This window comes from Anser cygnoides, chromosome 14 (assembly GCF_040182565.1).
Source record: "Anser cygnoides isolate HZ-2024a breed goose chromosome 14, Taihu_goose_T2T_genome, whole genome shotgun sequence".
Taxonomy (NCBI): Eukaryota; Metazoa; Chordata; class Aves; order Anseriformes; family Anatidae; genus Anser; species Anser cygnoides.
This window is the reverse complement of record NC_089886.1, coordinates 15909900-15924544: the sequence shown is the minus strand read 5'-3', so window position 1 is coordinate 15924544 and position 14645 is coordinate 15909900. Positions and strand designations below refer to the sequence as shown.

At 42.8% G+C, this 14645-nt stretch overlaps 1 protein-coding gene across 3 annotated transcripts in view; it reads left to right on the top strand.

Annotated features, from left to right (window-relative positions):
• The window catches only part of WWC1 (WW and C2 domain containing 1), a 70680-nt gene that overhangs the window by 26727 nt on the left and 29308 nt on the right, over positions 1-14645 (top strand). For all 3 annotated transcript variants that reach the window (XM_048064819.2, XM_013178512.3, XM_048064820.2), the window contains exons 2-7: positions 3893-4002; positions 9270-9473; positions 10742-10818; positions 11740-11819; positions 12750-12879; positions 13461-13607. In XM_048064819.2, the coding sequence (XP_047920776.1) occupies positions 3893-4002; positions 9270-9473; positions 10742-10818; positions 11740-11819; positions 12750-12879; positions 13461-13607 (748 nt within the window). The remainder of the gene's footprint in view (positions 1-3892; positions 4003-9269; positions 9474-10741; positions 10819-11739; positions 11820-12749; positions 12880-13460; positions 13608-14645) is intronic.

The window sequence follows — 14645 nt, the reverse complement described above, 5'->3', positions numbered from 1 at the left end:
GTTGGTGTGCGAGAGGAATGGCTGGGTTACGTTTTCGTGAGCTAGAAGGCCAGAGTTAGGCTAGGATTTGTAAATCTCCTCTAGCTCAAGCTGGTTTCTCCTAAGGAATTTTACACACTGTTTACTTTTCCAGCTTTAAAGCTCTTGAATCATTTCAGTGGTAGTTCTGGTCAAACTTCTGCTCTAAAGGTTGTTAGGGCATGCCTAGTATGGCTGGAAGATGCAGTTTCATGTGCCTGCAAGTGTCATCTCTTAACTACACTAGCTGGGCTTTCATAAATATTGATATACCTACCAACTTGTTCCCCGAACACACGCACACTTGGTCCACTCTTTGGAGACAGAATTCATACCCAGTCAGGATTTTCTGGACATCCAGGTGTGCTGATTTCTCTTGAAAGCTCAGATGAATGCATCTGGAGGTTTCCTTACCCAAGGAGGGTAAGTATGCCTAAATGGTTTAGTAGACTCCTTTCCGTAGAGTGCACGCACAGTGGGCGAAAGGAGCCCATTCTTCCAGGCAGTTGCAGCTTTGAGTCTTGGTACAGTGAGGGCCATTTAAATGATAACATGATCGGGCTGCGTTGATGAGACTTTTCCAAGGCTGCAAGGAAGCTTTGTGAATTGCAAATGAGATGTTTCAAAAGAAATAGTTCTGCAGATGTGTCCTGGCTTTAACTTCCCAAATGCAGAAACTCAGCTCTGTTACGCAGAAGTGATACACTAACTGAATCGCGACTTGCTGTGAGAAAAACCTTTACCTCTTACTCGTTTAATCTATTGTGCTACGTCGTGAATGTGCTCAGGGAGATGCTTGATTTTTGGACCCCTTTCAGAAAATTGGTTTATTTTCGTCTTCATAACAAAAGCAAAAGTCACTCTATCTTGAAAAAAGGAGGGTAATGTCTCCTTTTTCTTGTTATGGTTTATTCATTAATCTGGCTACACAACATATTGCATGTCTTTAATCTGTCATTGTAGCACTGCCTCTTTGATTTGTGCCAGTTTTCTGCAGCAGCAAGGGAAAGGAGTTGAGAAGAGTGCTTTGGTTATGAAGCTGCAGTTATTCGGGGAAATAGCTATATGACATATGTTGTCTGTAATAAATGGAATTACTTTTTTAATTCTGAAAACTAATTACTTTTCTGTTTGCTGGTTGAATGACAGGTTTCTCCTTTAATGAGTACTTTGTCTGTACAAATGGGATAGCTGCAGGCTTGCATTCAGCCAGGGAGGACAGCATAAATCAGGGGTGCTTGGTGGTGGGTGCTCCTTAAAGATGTTCTGAATGCGTGAACCTTAAAGGTGATGCTCTGTTTCTGAGCCCTAGGAACTGCTGGCAAGCCTCCCAGCAGAAATGAGTTGGCTTCTGTCACACTGCTCCTACCTTTCTGCCCTTCTCCAAAACACCAGCTGACAGAACTGAGTGGCTGGAGTTCACGCACTGCGTTCGGTAGGAAAACATCCCAAAGCTGCTTGGGCCCGGCTCCCTGCTGAGCCTGGCAGCTCCTGGGCATGCCTAGAAGCAATTCAGCTGCCTCTAGCAAAAGCGGTCTGGGCAAAAGCCAGGCCAAAACTTTGTGGGCTCGGTATTGAACTTGGGAGCTCTTAAGCTGGCATTATGGTGCTGCTCCCTGATTAAAGCAGTCCCGGATTCTGGCTCTGGTGCAGAAGCTCAACACAGGGCAGGGGGCTGGGAGTTTGATTGTAATCCTAGGCCTGATTCTTGAGCAGAGTTCTGCTCGGTGTGTAGTACGAATTGAGCTACCAAGGTACGTTTTATACCTGCAGCATGCCTTCACCGGTGAGTTTGGTGCAGTTGTGTTGATTTGATTACTGCCCTGTGCTGAGAACTGCTTGGATCGCTCGCTGCGGGCACTCCCCGGCTCCAGCCTCGGTGTCCCTGTGTGCCTGTACCCCGCCTGCGTGCAGGTACCCCAGGGCTCAGAGCTGCTGCTTCCCGTGCCGGCACCTGTGGTGCTTTTGCTTGAACTGCTGAGATTAAATAAAAGCGATGCGTTTTCAGAGAGGTGAAAGCGGTAACCTTAATGTTCAAACGGAAATTGCAAACATGTTTTGCCACAGCACTTTCTTCTGTGTTATCTCCTGGGATCCTTGCTCACATCTGACCTTGCTTTGCATTTTTATCCCTGTGCATCTTTGACTTGGTCAGCTCAGAGCAGCACATAGCTTGATCTTCAGGCAGAGACTGGGGATAGCAAACCCCCCAAAGATAAGGGATAGCAATCAGTAATACTGAGATTCTGCTTTATTTCTTGAGTAATCTCTGTTTTCTGTACAAACATCTTATTGGTACACTCTAGATTACAAAGGGTAAAAATAATAAACCTTTCAGTGAAAATTCATTGATAAAGGAGCTTTTTTTTTAGCAGTTCTGTGCTGAGAAGGTCCGAATCTGTTGTGTGTGCTGCAGAGCTTTAAATTTACAGTTCGAGAGAGCAGTGATTCAGGTAGTGCTTTAGATGGCAAAGGCAAAGGGTTTAAAGAGGAGTGCAACAGCAGGTAAATTTAGAGATTACTGGCTTGCTCCTACCTCCCTCTTTCCATCTAGCAGATTTCTGGGTTACAGCTGGGGGAGGTACCTTAGTCTTTCTAAATGTTGACTTCATATTGAGCCTCTTGCGAGTATCTTGTAAGATACTCATGTGGGTCTCCCAGCTCAGTGCCTCCAGGTAAGGGATGCTCAAGTGTGCTCAAAACTTCGTAAGACGTTTTGTTGAGCTCTCAGCCATGCTGAATTATCTTTGGATCCAAAGGATTTCTGCAGACCTGTTTGGTGTCTTACTGTGGGTTGGAAACTTGCTCTTTCAGCCCGCTTACATTCCCGAGCAGTGCTGCTTGCAGGCAGCCCAGTACAGCTCCATGGCTGCTTTCTGGCTGCATGGCTTGTAGTACGTGCAGCGTAACAGGTAGAGGTGCTGGGAGGCTCCGTGTCTGCCACTTGCTGCTCAAAGGGCCCTTCTGGCCAGCCTGGCTCACTGGCCCCAGCACCAAGTCGTGGCCCTAATGCCAGGAGCACCCCGTGTCATGCACTGGGCTTGTGCGTGGCTGCGTGGGCCTGTGGCATCTTTTGGCAGCTGGGTGCTCTGAGATGTCTGCAAGCTTCATTCTTCCTGGCTTGTGCCTCCCAGCAGTAACACGGTCAGTTGGTGCAGACTGAACCTAGTGAGCTGCTGAGAGTCCCAGGGAGGAGAGGAGCACGGCCTCAGTAACTGGCAGCTGCAGGATGCGCTCAAGGAGCTGGCTTTGTAGCTACACAAGCCTTCAGAGTGTTGCTGGATGTGGTCTCTAGTAGAAAAACTCATCAGAGCAATTCCACAAAAATACTTCCTCGTTTGCACTGAGTGGATTGTGTGTTTTTATGGCACTGAGAAACCAGTCTAGTTAGCCGTTAATGAAACGGAACGTGTTGCCATGCAGATGACTGGAGTTGCATGACAAGTGGTCCCGCAGTCCTCATCACTTGCTATTGATTGTGTCGCCTTAATTATTCATGCTATGCAAATTGCATTTCTCATGTTGTCTACATATTTTTGATACAGGATCTGCCCGCAAACAATCTCTCTCTTTCAGCGGAGAGTCTAGGGTTGTTCCTGGCAAAGTTCTTAAAGTTCCTTTGTTGAACAAGTACTGGCTGAGTTACACCAGGCTTGGGAGCTCTGTCACAATGAATTCATCCTGCTGCAACTGTAGCCGAAGAAGGGGAAGAGTTTGCAGGGTATTATTCAATAAGAGCAAATGCTTTAAAATAGTTTCCAAGTTTCTCAGTGTTTTATAGGAAGTCTCTTGTGCTACTTGTTTTCTGCTCTGTTACTTGGAATGGACATGTGGGAGTGTTCTTTTATTAATCCTGTATTATTTTGCATTTCAGGTATACTAAACCACTCACCTTTGCAGACTGCATTAGCGATGAATTGCCATTAGGATGGGAAGAAGCTTACGATCCTCAGGTTGGAGTTTATTACATAGACCACAACACCAGTAAGTAACACGTTAGTGTGTTTTGCAGAGTGATTGTTTTGTACCCGTGTTAAAATGTACTGAACACAAAATTGCTGAACAGCATGTCTTGGAGCAGGTGCAGTTCAAATCCTGTCCTGCATCACAGGAGTTCATTCCCCCTCTCTAGCAGGGATATGAGACCTTTTTGTTTGTACTCTTCAGATCAGTAGTCATGTTCAAGCTGATACTGTGGGCACACCTCTCTAAGATTTGGCTCTGCTGAAGAGTCCGACTAGGCAGCAATGATTTGGAGTTTGTTCTTAGCCTGGAATTTGTCCTTGTGGCAAGACCATCAGAAACAGTACAAAGGTCTTGTGTTGATTTCCCTGGCAGGGATAAGCTGAATGACTGCTTGCATGGTTAATGGAGCTCCCAGAGCTGCAAGAGTTCACATTCTCTTTACTAGAGAGGAAACTCTCAATTAAGCTTGGGGTATCCTGAAAAAAGTAGGAAAAGTGTTAAATTTGTGGCGTTTTTATGCTATATGCTCAAACTAAGCCACTGCTTACTGCCTTTGCTTGATAGAACAGAAGTGTTGTGCTTTACAAGCTCATTTGAATTATATGCAAGAAAATTCGTAACTGGATATGTCATTACAGATGTTGTTAGGAAATAAGTTGTGCTAGAGCAAATTCCCTGAAAAACAAGGCATAAACAAAATAAATCAGTGACTTTTGTTCTCTTTAGAGAACCACTGTGATTGCATTCCAGAAGTTCACAGCAGAGGCATGTCCAGGTCCTTTCAGAGCTAGCTTTTTGTAGCTAATGCAAAGAGCAAAAATTCTCAAGGACAAAAGTACCTTGACAATTTTTTAAAAAATGAAAAACAAAACTGCTTTTGTGACTTCAACTGAGAACTTCAGCAATTTTTTTTTTTCAGCAAGTTACAAGATTTTTAAACTGTAACTGTGGAAGTCAACTTTATATGTCTTAGCTATCTTCATATTGCTTCCCTTCCTTTCAGAGAGGCCACATTTTCAACTGGCCTGAGACTGCATGTTCCTGGTTTTACCAACTTCTGAGTATTAAAATGGGAGAACAAAAAACGACTGTTCTCAAAAAGCACTAACTGCCCTCTGCAATACAAAGATTGTGTCTGCAGATCTGCAGATGACAACAGTATTTGTATTTAGATATTGTCTTCCCAATACCGTACTATTTACATACTTTTAAATACTTGTTGGACCTCTTGAGTGTCGCAGCTAGCAGAAGTTTCAGCACGTAGTTGGGACAAACAAAATAAGACCTTAGCTGTGCATTTGAGTTGACCCCTCTGTGAATGCACAAAGATCTGGTTTTAGGCCTGAGATGTGTGTGGTGCAGGGCAGTTTTCCCTGGTCCATGCCACTCGAAAGCACCACAGGCTTCAAGGGAGTGCAGTTACAGCTTTGAACCGTGCTGACACCTCCTTAACAGCAGTTGCTTTTCAAGCTTACCTTCTGTAAGATGCCAGAGGCTACAATACTTGAGCTAGAATTTCAATTAAGAGGTTAAAAAGAAGAGAAATTAAATCATGACCCTATTTCTTAAGCCAGCTCTAACGCAAATCATGATAAAGCAAACCATATCCACTTACCATCAGCTAATCAAGAGGCTCATCTTTGTGGTTCATGTGAAGTGTTCTCTGGAGAGTGTCCAAACCCACCTCCTCTCCAAGGTCTCCTGCAGATCCCTGTGCAGGAAGGAACCGTCAGCAGAAGGGATGGAGGCACGTTGGTTCTTGCTGCAGACTTGAAGTATTTGAGCCTAGTTATCAGGAACGACAGACTAAATTTCAGTCTAAGGCCAGGAGCCATTTAAAAACAGGTGAGATGGGGAATACTTCTAACCTTCTCTCTGGGGCAAAATAAATAAAATTAAATTGAATTAAGTACTGAGAATATTTCTAATACAGTATTCATGCATAGCCCTGAGTGTCTCAGACTCTGGTGGAACTTCTTTGGAATGTGATTTGCCCCAAGAAACCATGATTTTCTTTCTAGGTGCTGATGCAAGCGTGGTAAGGCCACATTCTTCAGATATGAAGATTTATTTATGACAAGCACAGCATTTAAAAAAAAAAGTACAGAACAACAAATGATGTAATAACCCATAGGCCTTGGATCTGACTTCAGAATGTATTTTGCATTTCTTAGTAGCTGTGGGCAAATTGAGAGCCCTTTGGCCAACATTTTCCTAGATTATGATTGCATGTTTGAAAAGCAAAGCCTGATGCTGCAATCAAGGCGATACAGTTAGTGATTACTAAGAAGGAAGAGGTGAATGCTTTGTTCCCCTTTTTTAAGTAGTTTCAGGATGTAACAGTGCTTCCGTCCTGTCTGTGAGCTGGCTGCTGCCAAGCATTTGCTTTGCAAGGTGGTGTGTGCACTTGGGGCAGTGATCTCCCTTGGACTAGAGGTTTTTGAGGTGCCTCCCCTCACTGCACACATGAGTGTGGTGGTAGGAAGGGTGGGCTGCCAGTGCCCTCCTCTAAGAGATGCACAGGATCTGCAGGTAGAACAGAACAGGGAAACGCCATTCCATCCCTCGTTACTCTACCTATTGCCAAGAGTCAAGGGGGACCCGGAAGAATGAATTCCCAAATTTCTAGCAAGGGCGAAAAACGTCTAACAGTCTGTGGAAGTACGTCAGATCTCTTAGTGTTGACTTCCCTTACCAGAGAAGCTGATGACTTATTCCCCCCGCCCTATCCTCAGACAGACACTCAGCTTGTGTTCTGTGGGTCAGGTGTGCGTGTGGGCTGTGAATGGTGCACTTGCTCAGGGGTGAAGAACTTCACCTGTCCCTGGTTTTGTAGCGTTGATGTAAAGAGCTGTTGTGGATGAACAGTACAGCATTTATTGTTCTGTGCTGTGCATGCTGTTTATCAGATAAGCTGCACCATAGCCTGAATTAAATGCCAGGTAAGCTGCTGGATCTCTGAGAGATGAAGAAATATACTCTGGGGGTACGGAGGTAAGACGGTTTTAATTGGGGCGGGTCTTTGAGAGCAAACATCTCCTTGGGTTTGTTGTCGACATACACAATACTGAATTATTAGAATTATATTACAATACTGAATTACTAAAACTTGTGTTTTTTCCGCACGAGTTTTTGGCTGTATGTTTAAAAACGTGGCAGCTGCTGGCTTAAAAAACTTCACTCAGTTGTTCTGAGTGTGTTTGTGTTACTGATTTTTCAAAAAGCTGGTTAAGGTTTTCTCTTGCATGGGTTTAATGTTACCTGGACTGTGTCTCAGCTCCTGTAACAGAGGTGTTCAGGATGATGAAGCAGTCTTTCTCCTGGTGGTTTATAATAGAGAGATGTCCCTGTAGCAGCCTCCACTGCCTTTCTTGCAGTTACAGTAAGAATGGGCTGTTAGTTGAAGGAAAAAATGGAAGCTTGAAGAAGCCACAGGTATCAGGAGCATCTCTCTGGGGAATTTGCAGCAGACTTCCCTCTCTGGCTCAACTATGGAGTAAAGAGAGTTACGTGCTTTGGATGTAGATAGTGGTTATCTGGAAAATGGGATTTAGGGGGCAAGAATAGAGATGGGGGGCTGGGATTTTCAGACTTGGAGTTGATATGCTGCTCTGTCTTGCTGAGTTTTCCTTTGCTCCCTGTGAGCAAGACCGCGGTGTTTGTCTTGGGAGTGCATCAACACCTACAACTGACACAAGTGGCTGTTTTTGCCCTTCCAGTTATTTTGGGACAATTTTTCAGGGTTAACTTCAGTATTCACAATAGCTGAAATCCTGTTTCTGCTAGCAGGATCTATAAAAACTTGCTGCTGAAACAGTTCTGCGCACTATACTGTTAGTCTCTTAAAAGTTTTTTCTCTAATCATCTTACTTTTGCAGCTTTGTTCAGGTTGTGCTATGTAAGTTGAAGTGTCTGGTGTTCTTTTGGGTCTTGAGATACTGTTGAAACAAGTTATTGTTGGAGTCTCCTGTTAATTTTCTCCTCAGCATGATCATGGGCAGCTTGTGAAAATGTGGCTGAGTGTCCATCCCGTGGGTAAAATTATTTATTTCGATTTCTGCTTCTAGGATTGTTGCTAGCGCTCTTTCCCAGATGCTGCATGTTGCAGTGTTCGTCTTATTCCTGGCTCACTGAGAGCTGCTCTTACCTTCCTCCATGGCAGCTCTTCCTAAATATTTAAAGAGGCTCTTAAGATATGCAGATTAGATTCCTACTGATAGTTTCAAGCAGCTCCTTTTTATTAATTATTCATTATGTGGTGACTAGGCATGCTTGTTCAGGCATGGTAGTTTGGACAGTTCAGAGCACTTAGTCAACTGAATGTTGGAACCTGTTCCAAGCAAGAACGTGAAATAACCTTGAAAGAGAAAAGTATTTTGGACACTTCATCACAAAAAAGACAAATACAAATCTGCCTAATTAGCATTAGGACCATCTGCACGTTTGTACCCCTATGGCTTTTCCTTGATTAGAAACCCCAAAAGCCACGTATCAGTTGTGTTGGGGTAACGGAGCTGAAGGTGATGTAGCCGCTCACGACTGTGTTGCCTACGTTACCACAAAAATATTTTCCTTTAACTCCACCTCCTGTATTCTGCAGTGATTTACTGCTGAGTTTTCTTTCAGTGAAGGAAATGTTTACTCCCCTCCGGAGATGCTGTTTATATAATGCAATTGAAGGCACTTTCACAGATGCACTCTGTGATTTAGCAATTCTTTGTATTTACGTATGGACTCTGAATGAATTAATTTTCTTCCCCTTGCTAATAACAGATGCTTTGCAGCCAAAGAGGACAGGCAGAGTTGTATTTGCTTTGACATTCTTGAATGCAGTCATGTGGCAATGAAGTTTTCTGAAAGTTGTTTTATCAGTGAAATAGCAGAGCTATTTTATTAGAAATGTTATAAACCAGGTACAATAAAGATAAGCCTGACACTCGGTGTCACTTTTCCAGTGCTTATGTGTGCATATGCTTGTGTGAATGTTTTAAGAGGCAGAACCACATTGGCTTCAGCATCAGAGGAACTGGAGAGTTGTACATTGATTTGGGCATGTATTCTATAGAACGAGTCAGAATATAAGAGCTTGATGGAGTTTGTTGCAGATCAATGATCACTTCCTAAGGAGGCAGAAAAAAAAAAAGGGGGGCATGTCCTTATTCCACTTGTTAATGGGGGAAGGGGCACAGGGCAAATTCAAAATAGTCATAAATGGTGGAGCTTCTCCAGGCAGTGATACAAGCCTGCATTTTATTGATCTTCCCTCCTTTTGTTTTCTCTTTAAGAAACTACACAGATAGAAGATCCTCGTGTGCAATGGCGACGGGAGCAGGAACATATGCTGAAAGACTATCTTGTCCTAGCCCAAGAGGCAATTGCTGCACAGAAGGAGATCTATCAAGTGAAACAGCAGAGGCTTGAATTGGCCCAGCAAGAATATCGGCAGCTTCATGATGTGTGGGAGCACAAACTGGGCTCTCAGACCAGCTGTGAGTATTATGAAGTGACTTTCTCAGTCGTGATCCCTCTAGGACAGTAAAATGCTTGAAGCTGGTCCTCTGATAGAGCACCAGGGTATGTTATGCCACATCAAATACTCTGTACATTTCATTTGCTTTTGAGACAAAATGAGCAATCGTTGTTTAATGCCTGTTTTCTAAAGGATAGCTATTATGAACATTATTACTGTTTTCCTCAGTTGCTGGAGTTGGTGTGCAGATTTTCAACATGGGCTTCAAGAAATGTTGGGGGGGGCGGTGGGGGTGGGGAGGAGATTCTGTGTTGTGTTCCTTGGTTCACCTGTCCAAAGTACAGAAACAAGGCAAGAAGGTTAATCCTGAGCGGCATTCCCAGACCTCTTGCCAGTGGAAGATGTCCAGAGGAGAATGTATTTCCTGCAAGTCTTCCAGAAGGTTTTTTTAATATAATCCTTACAACTGTAAACTTTGTTCTTGATAGCAACATCAAAGGACTGACACATCCGCACAGCCATCTTTTTACTCTTTCTGGGTTATATCTAGTGGTAGTGAACTCAAGTGGCTCATTCTGTGCCCGATATCGAAGGGTTCTTAAAAATTTGAATAGGGTCCCATCCCTTATCTCTGAAGTAAGCAAGCAGTGCTCTACTTAAGTACTGGTATAATAAAACAATATGTTATGAATGTGAATTGCGTTGGTGTGATGCTGTCTATCCGTTAAAAAAGAAAAAGAAAAAAAAGCAACCAAACAGAAAATGTTTTCCCGTGTTTTATAGGGCATAAACTGATGGCTGCAAGGATCAAAATAACTCCCTTGCCTACAGCTACCTCTAACAATATTGCACGTTGGGGAGCTTCTGTACCTTCTGAAGCATAAGAGTTTTAACTGCTGCTGAGAAGAGAGTTCTGCTGTTAATGGGACATTGATTTAATACGATGTGACACACTGGATGATCGGTCATGTTCTCAAGGCTGTGAGAAGGCTTACATCACGTTTTTCAGTTTCTTATTCTTTGCTTTGTTTCTAAACATTCAGTGGATTGTTTACACAATAACCAAGTCTAAAAACTAAAGTAAACCTTTATGCAGTGTTTTTTCCTTCAGTTGTGCTAAATGCCTTTGGAGATGCAGGAGGTGAGAAGAGATTCTGGCAAATGGATAAAAAGCCCATGGCAGCCATGTGTGGAGGGAGTGATGGGAGGCCTTAATTCCTGGTGGGGCTGGTAGAGGAGATGGGGATGGTGGTAAAGCCGCTAAATGCAGTGTTTGTTTTGCTCTAGTGCTGTCTGGCTCATCGTCAAGTTCCAAGTATGACCCGGAGATTCTCAAAGCAGAGATTGCTACTACAAAATCAAGGGTAAGAAGTATGACTGGACTTCTGCTTGCCACAAGTAATCCTCAGATATTTTCCAAGCTTCATGATAAATATTAAGAGATGTCAAAGCAGTCGAAAGAGTTAATGTTGCCATTCTTTATTTAAGAGATAAAGTAGCAGAATTCTCAAATGCTATGGTCTTAGTTTGAAACTATTGTTTTACTAATAGTCCTCAGACTCTTGAATGCTGATAGTATGTTTCGCTCCACAGTGGGATATTTAACTGTGTGCTGGCTGCCTGGTGCACTGCAGCACCAGGGAGCTGTGAGCTCTCTCCAGAGACTGGCAGCTGTTTTGTCGTGAGCTCAGCGCACGCTGCTAGGAGCAGCAGTGTGCTCTTTCATGCAGAGCTCACTTTGGGAAGAAGAAAGGACTGAAGTAAAGTAGGTCAGTCTGGCCTCTGCAGAGGAATATAAAACAGCGAGCTGTAGGGTCAGTGGATTTACAATATGTATTATCATCCTGCTGTGTTACTCGTGCAGTGGGGCCTTTTAATTTGGTATGTTGGAGGATGGCTTGTATCACTGCGGTCTAACTCCAGTCCTCATACCTAACGTTTTTTAATGACTGGAAGGATTTTAAACATCAGTGGTTAAAATCAGCATGTGCTTTCATTGCTGTCCTTTGAATTTTTCTCATCTTTCCTGCTTATGAGGTTGGAACTTCCCTTGAGCCCCCGATTAAATGATGTGACATCCAAGTACTAGATAAATCTCTAGCCATTGATAATGTGCTGATGAAGATGCAGTCAGGGCTGGTAGCTGCTGTTGAGATGGAGTGAATATTTGGAAACTTTGTCTAGAGAGTACTGTCTACACTGAGTAAGTTCTGAATTGAGTGGGTAGTTCTGTACCTAAATACTCATGTGAAGTATCACTCCAAAAATGTAACACCTTCCTACAGGTCAATAAACTCAAGAGAGAGGTAGCTCACATGAAGCAAGAACTCCAGTACAAAGAGCATGGATTTCAGACACTGAAGAAGTAAGTCTGTTCTGAAGATCTTATTTTCAGTGCAGAACATCTCTGGCTTGTAATGCATCCCCCTCTACATTTATCAATAGCTGCCTAAAGAACATTAAGCTGAAATACATTGCTGCTGAGATCTTTGGGCACATACAAGTCAAAGCCATGGGGGTTAGTTTGCTCGAATGTTTACCTGTATGCAATTGGCTACATCAGAACTGACTTCATGGTGAAAAGATTTTGAACCAAGTTCTATCATTTAAATGGTATTCCGTTTTGCTCAGTATTGCCCAATACTGATGACACAATATACCCATTGCCTTAATTATAAGAGTCCTTGTTTTAGGTCACTGAGGAAAAAATCAGGGTGGAAGGGAAGGGGAGAAAAAATGTTGGGTACTCACCTTTATATGGATATGCAACTGGCATGTTTTCAGTAATGTCACTGATAAGTATCCTACCAATTTTTTCTAAGTGACAACTTCAGTAAGTAGTCATTTGAGAAGAGAGGAGGATGTGGTGGCTTGTAATTAGGTTGTGCATGCAGATACATTCGTGTGTGAGAGATCTGCCAGGTTTTCAAAATCTTTACTTAAACTAACAATACGTAGCGGCTAACAATACTAACAATAAACTAACAATACATGGCTAACTTGATCTCTGGGTTAGAAACGAGGTAATGAGCATCAGTCTGTCTAAACACTTTCTCCACCTTTCATCTTCTCCCTTCCTAAGGAGTCAAAGCAATTGTACGGCTAAAATCAGAGTTTCTAAGTTTAATATTCTTCTAACAGAGAGAACAAAGAACCCGTCATCACTGCTTTTCTTTATTATACTTAGTGTGATTTCTTATCAGTGAATATCAAGATGTATGCATCTAGGATGATATGATTAATTGCATTACATAAAGAGTTTGCTTACTGTATGTTTTTTTTAATTTCCATGCAGAATTGACATGAAAATGTCTGATACTCAAGGTGGCTACAAACTTGATGAGGCACAAGCCATTTTAAGTGAAATGAAAGCTCTCAAGAAGGCCATCACATCAGGGGAGAAAGAAAAGCAAGACCTCATTCAGGTATTGAAACAATGTGACTTTATAGTATTTTGTCTCCATTCATATAAAGTTGAACTTGAGAAGTAATTTAAGTATTTCGTTTTTCAGATATGTGATTTATTTTTTTTACTAAAGTAGCTCTATATCGTGGTTGAACTGTAGCCTGTTTATTCATCAGTTTTGGAAATAATTATAAAATATAACTAACAGCAGTAAGCACTTGGTTTGGTTAGAGATGGACATTTGTCTCTTGGTTTAATGGTCAAGAATGAACCAGTGTGACTGTCTGTTCTGCTGTCAAAGAGCAAATCTGCAGTTGTGAAAAAATTGGCCCATTTGGTGTGCCTCCTCCTTCAGGCTCCCAGCAGAGAGCCTGTCTGCATGTGGGCACGAGAGTGTGCTCATACCTTGAGTGCTCAGACAGGCGGGCTGCTTCGTGCTGTGGGAGGCACAGACCAGCCATGCCTGCCCTCACGTTGGCAGGCTCTGAGGGCACACGTGGAACGGCTGGACCTTAATCATGTCCTTTTGGCTACAGCTGTGTAGCTGCCAAGGTATTTTGTGTGAAAGTGAGCTCATATGATGAATTTCCGTGGTTTCAGAGTTTAGCCAGGCTAAAAGACAGCTTCGTGAATGACAGAGGATCACAGTCAGACCTGTGGGCCAGCAACATGTCCTTGGAAAGCTCCAGCCCTTCGTTACCAAGGCAGTACCTGGATGTCAGCTCCCAGACAGATGTTTCAGGAAACGTAAGTGAAGTGTGGGAAACCTATTGCATCTGGAAACATTCCTCTGAAACTAGAACAGCACTGCCTTATTACAAGGTTTCAGGCGTGGGAAGTATCTGTGAAATGATACCATCTCCTGTTTTAAACTTGGGTGACCTTCATTTTTCTTTAATGCAAAAGTTAATGCATCTCTGAAATCAGCCTGCTGTTACCCCATGCTCTGTGTCTGTCAGAGCAACCCAGGTGAGAATAAAAAGAAAGGAAGTTTTACTTTGTATGTAGGTGTAGCTTCTTTAGATGTGAATATTCCCATAGCTCTTTATAAAACTGATATGCTACTAGACCAGAAACATTCAGCAGCTACATATGGGCTGAGCTCTAATGAGGCCTCTTCCCTTAAGAGTGCATTTTGCTTTCGGCTTGTGAATGTTAAGGAGTGAGAATGATAGCATATGTGCGGATATTTTGATGCCATTAAACATGTGTAGTGCTCCATAAGTCTTCAGTCCCACTTGTGCAGCAAGATCATAATTGGCAGGCTTGTGCCAGCCTCAGCAAGGAATCAAGCGATGCTGTGGCTACCTTGCGTGCCTCTCAGGACATCGCAGAAGCCTCTCCTTTGAACTTTTACTTAAGTGTTCGTGGCCATTTGCAGTCAAGGCCATACATGTGATTAAAGATCTGCAGATTTGGCCTTGATAGGATGTCCCTTGTCCTTAAGACTTGACAGCCAAAGCAAGATGTAACACAAACCAAAATGTGATTGCAATCAGCAGTTAAGAAGAAATATTGCAAAACTACTTGTGTGTGCATGAAAATGAAAGCCTGACTACATGTGGTAGGTTCTCCTGTATGGTGAGCGAGGCCAAAGAGCTTCTGAATCCTGTGAATTTTTAAGCATTTGAAACAATCATGAAAAATTTAATCAAGGGAAATATTTCCCATTATGCGACTGGTTTAACTAGGTAAAGTAGTTTGTCAAGAGCAAATGTAACTTGTAACACCATCAATTTCAAGAAGGAATGTCAAACTAGGAGCAGTTACTAAGTTGCTGACTTC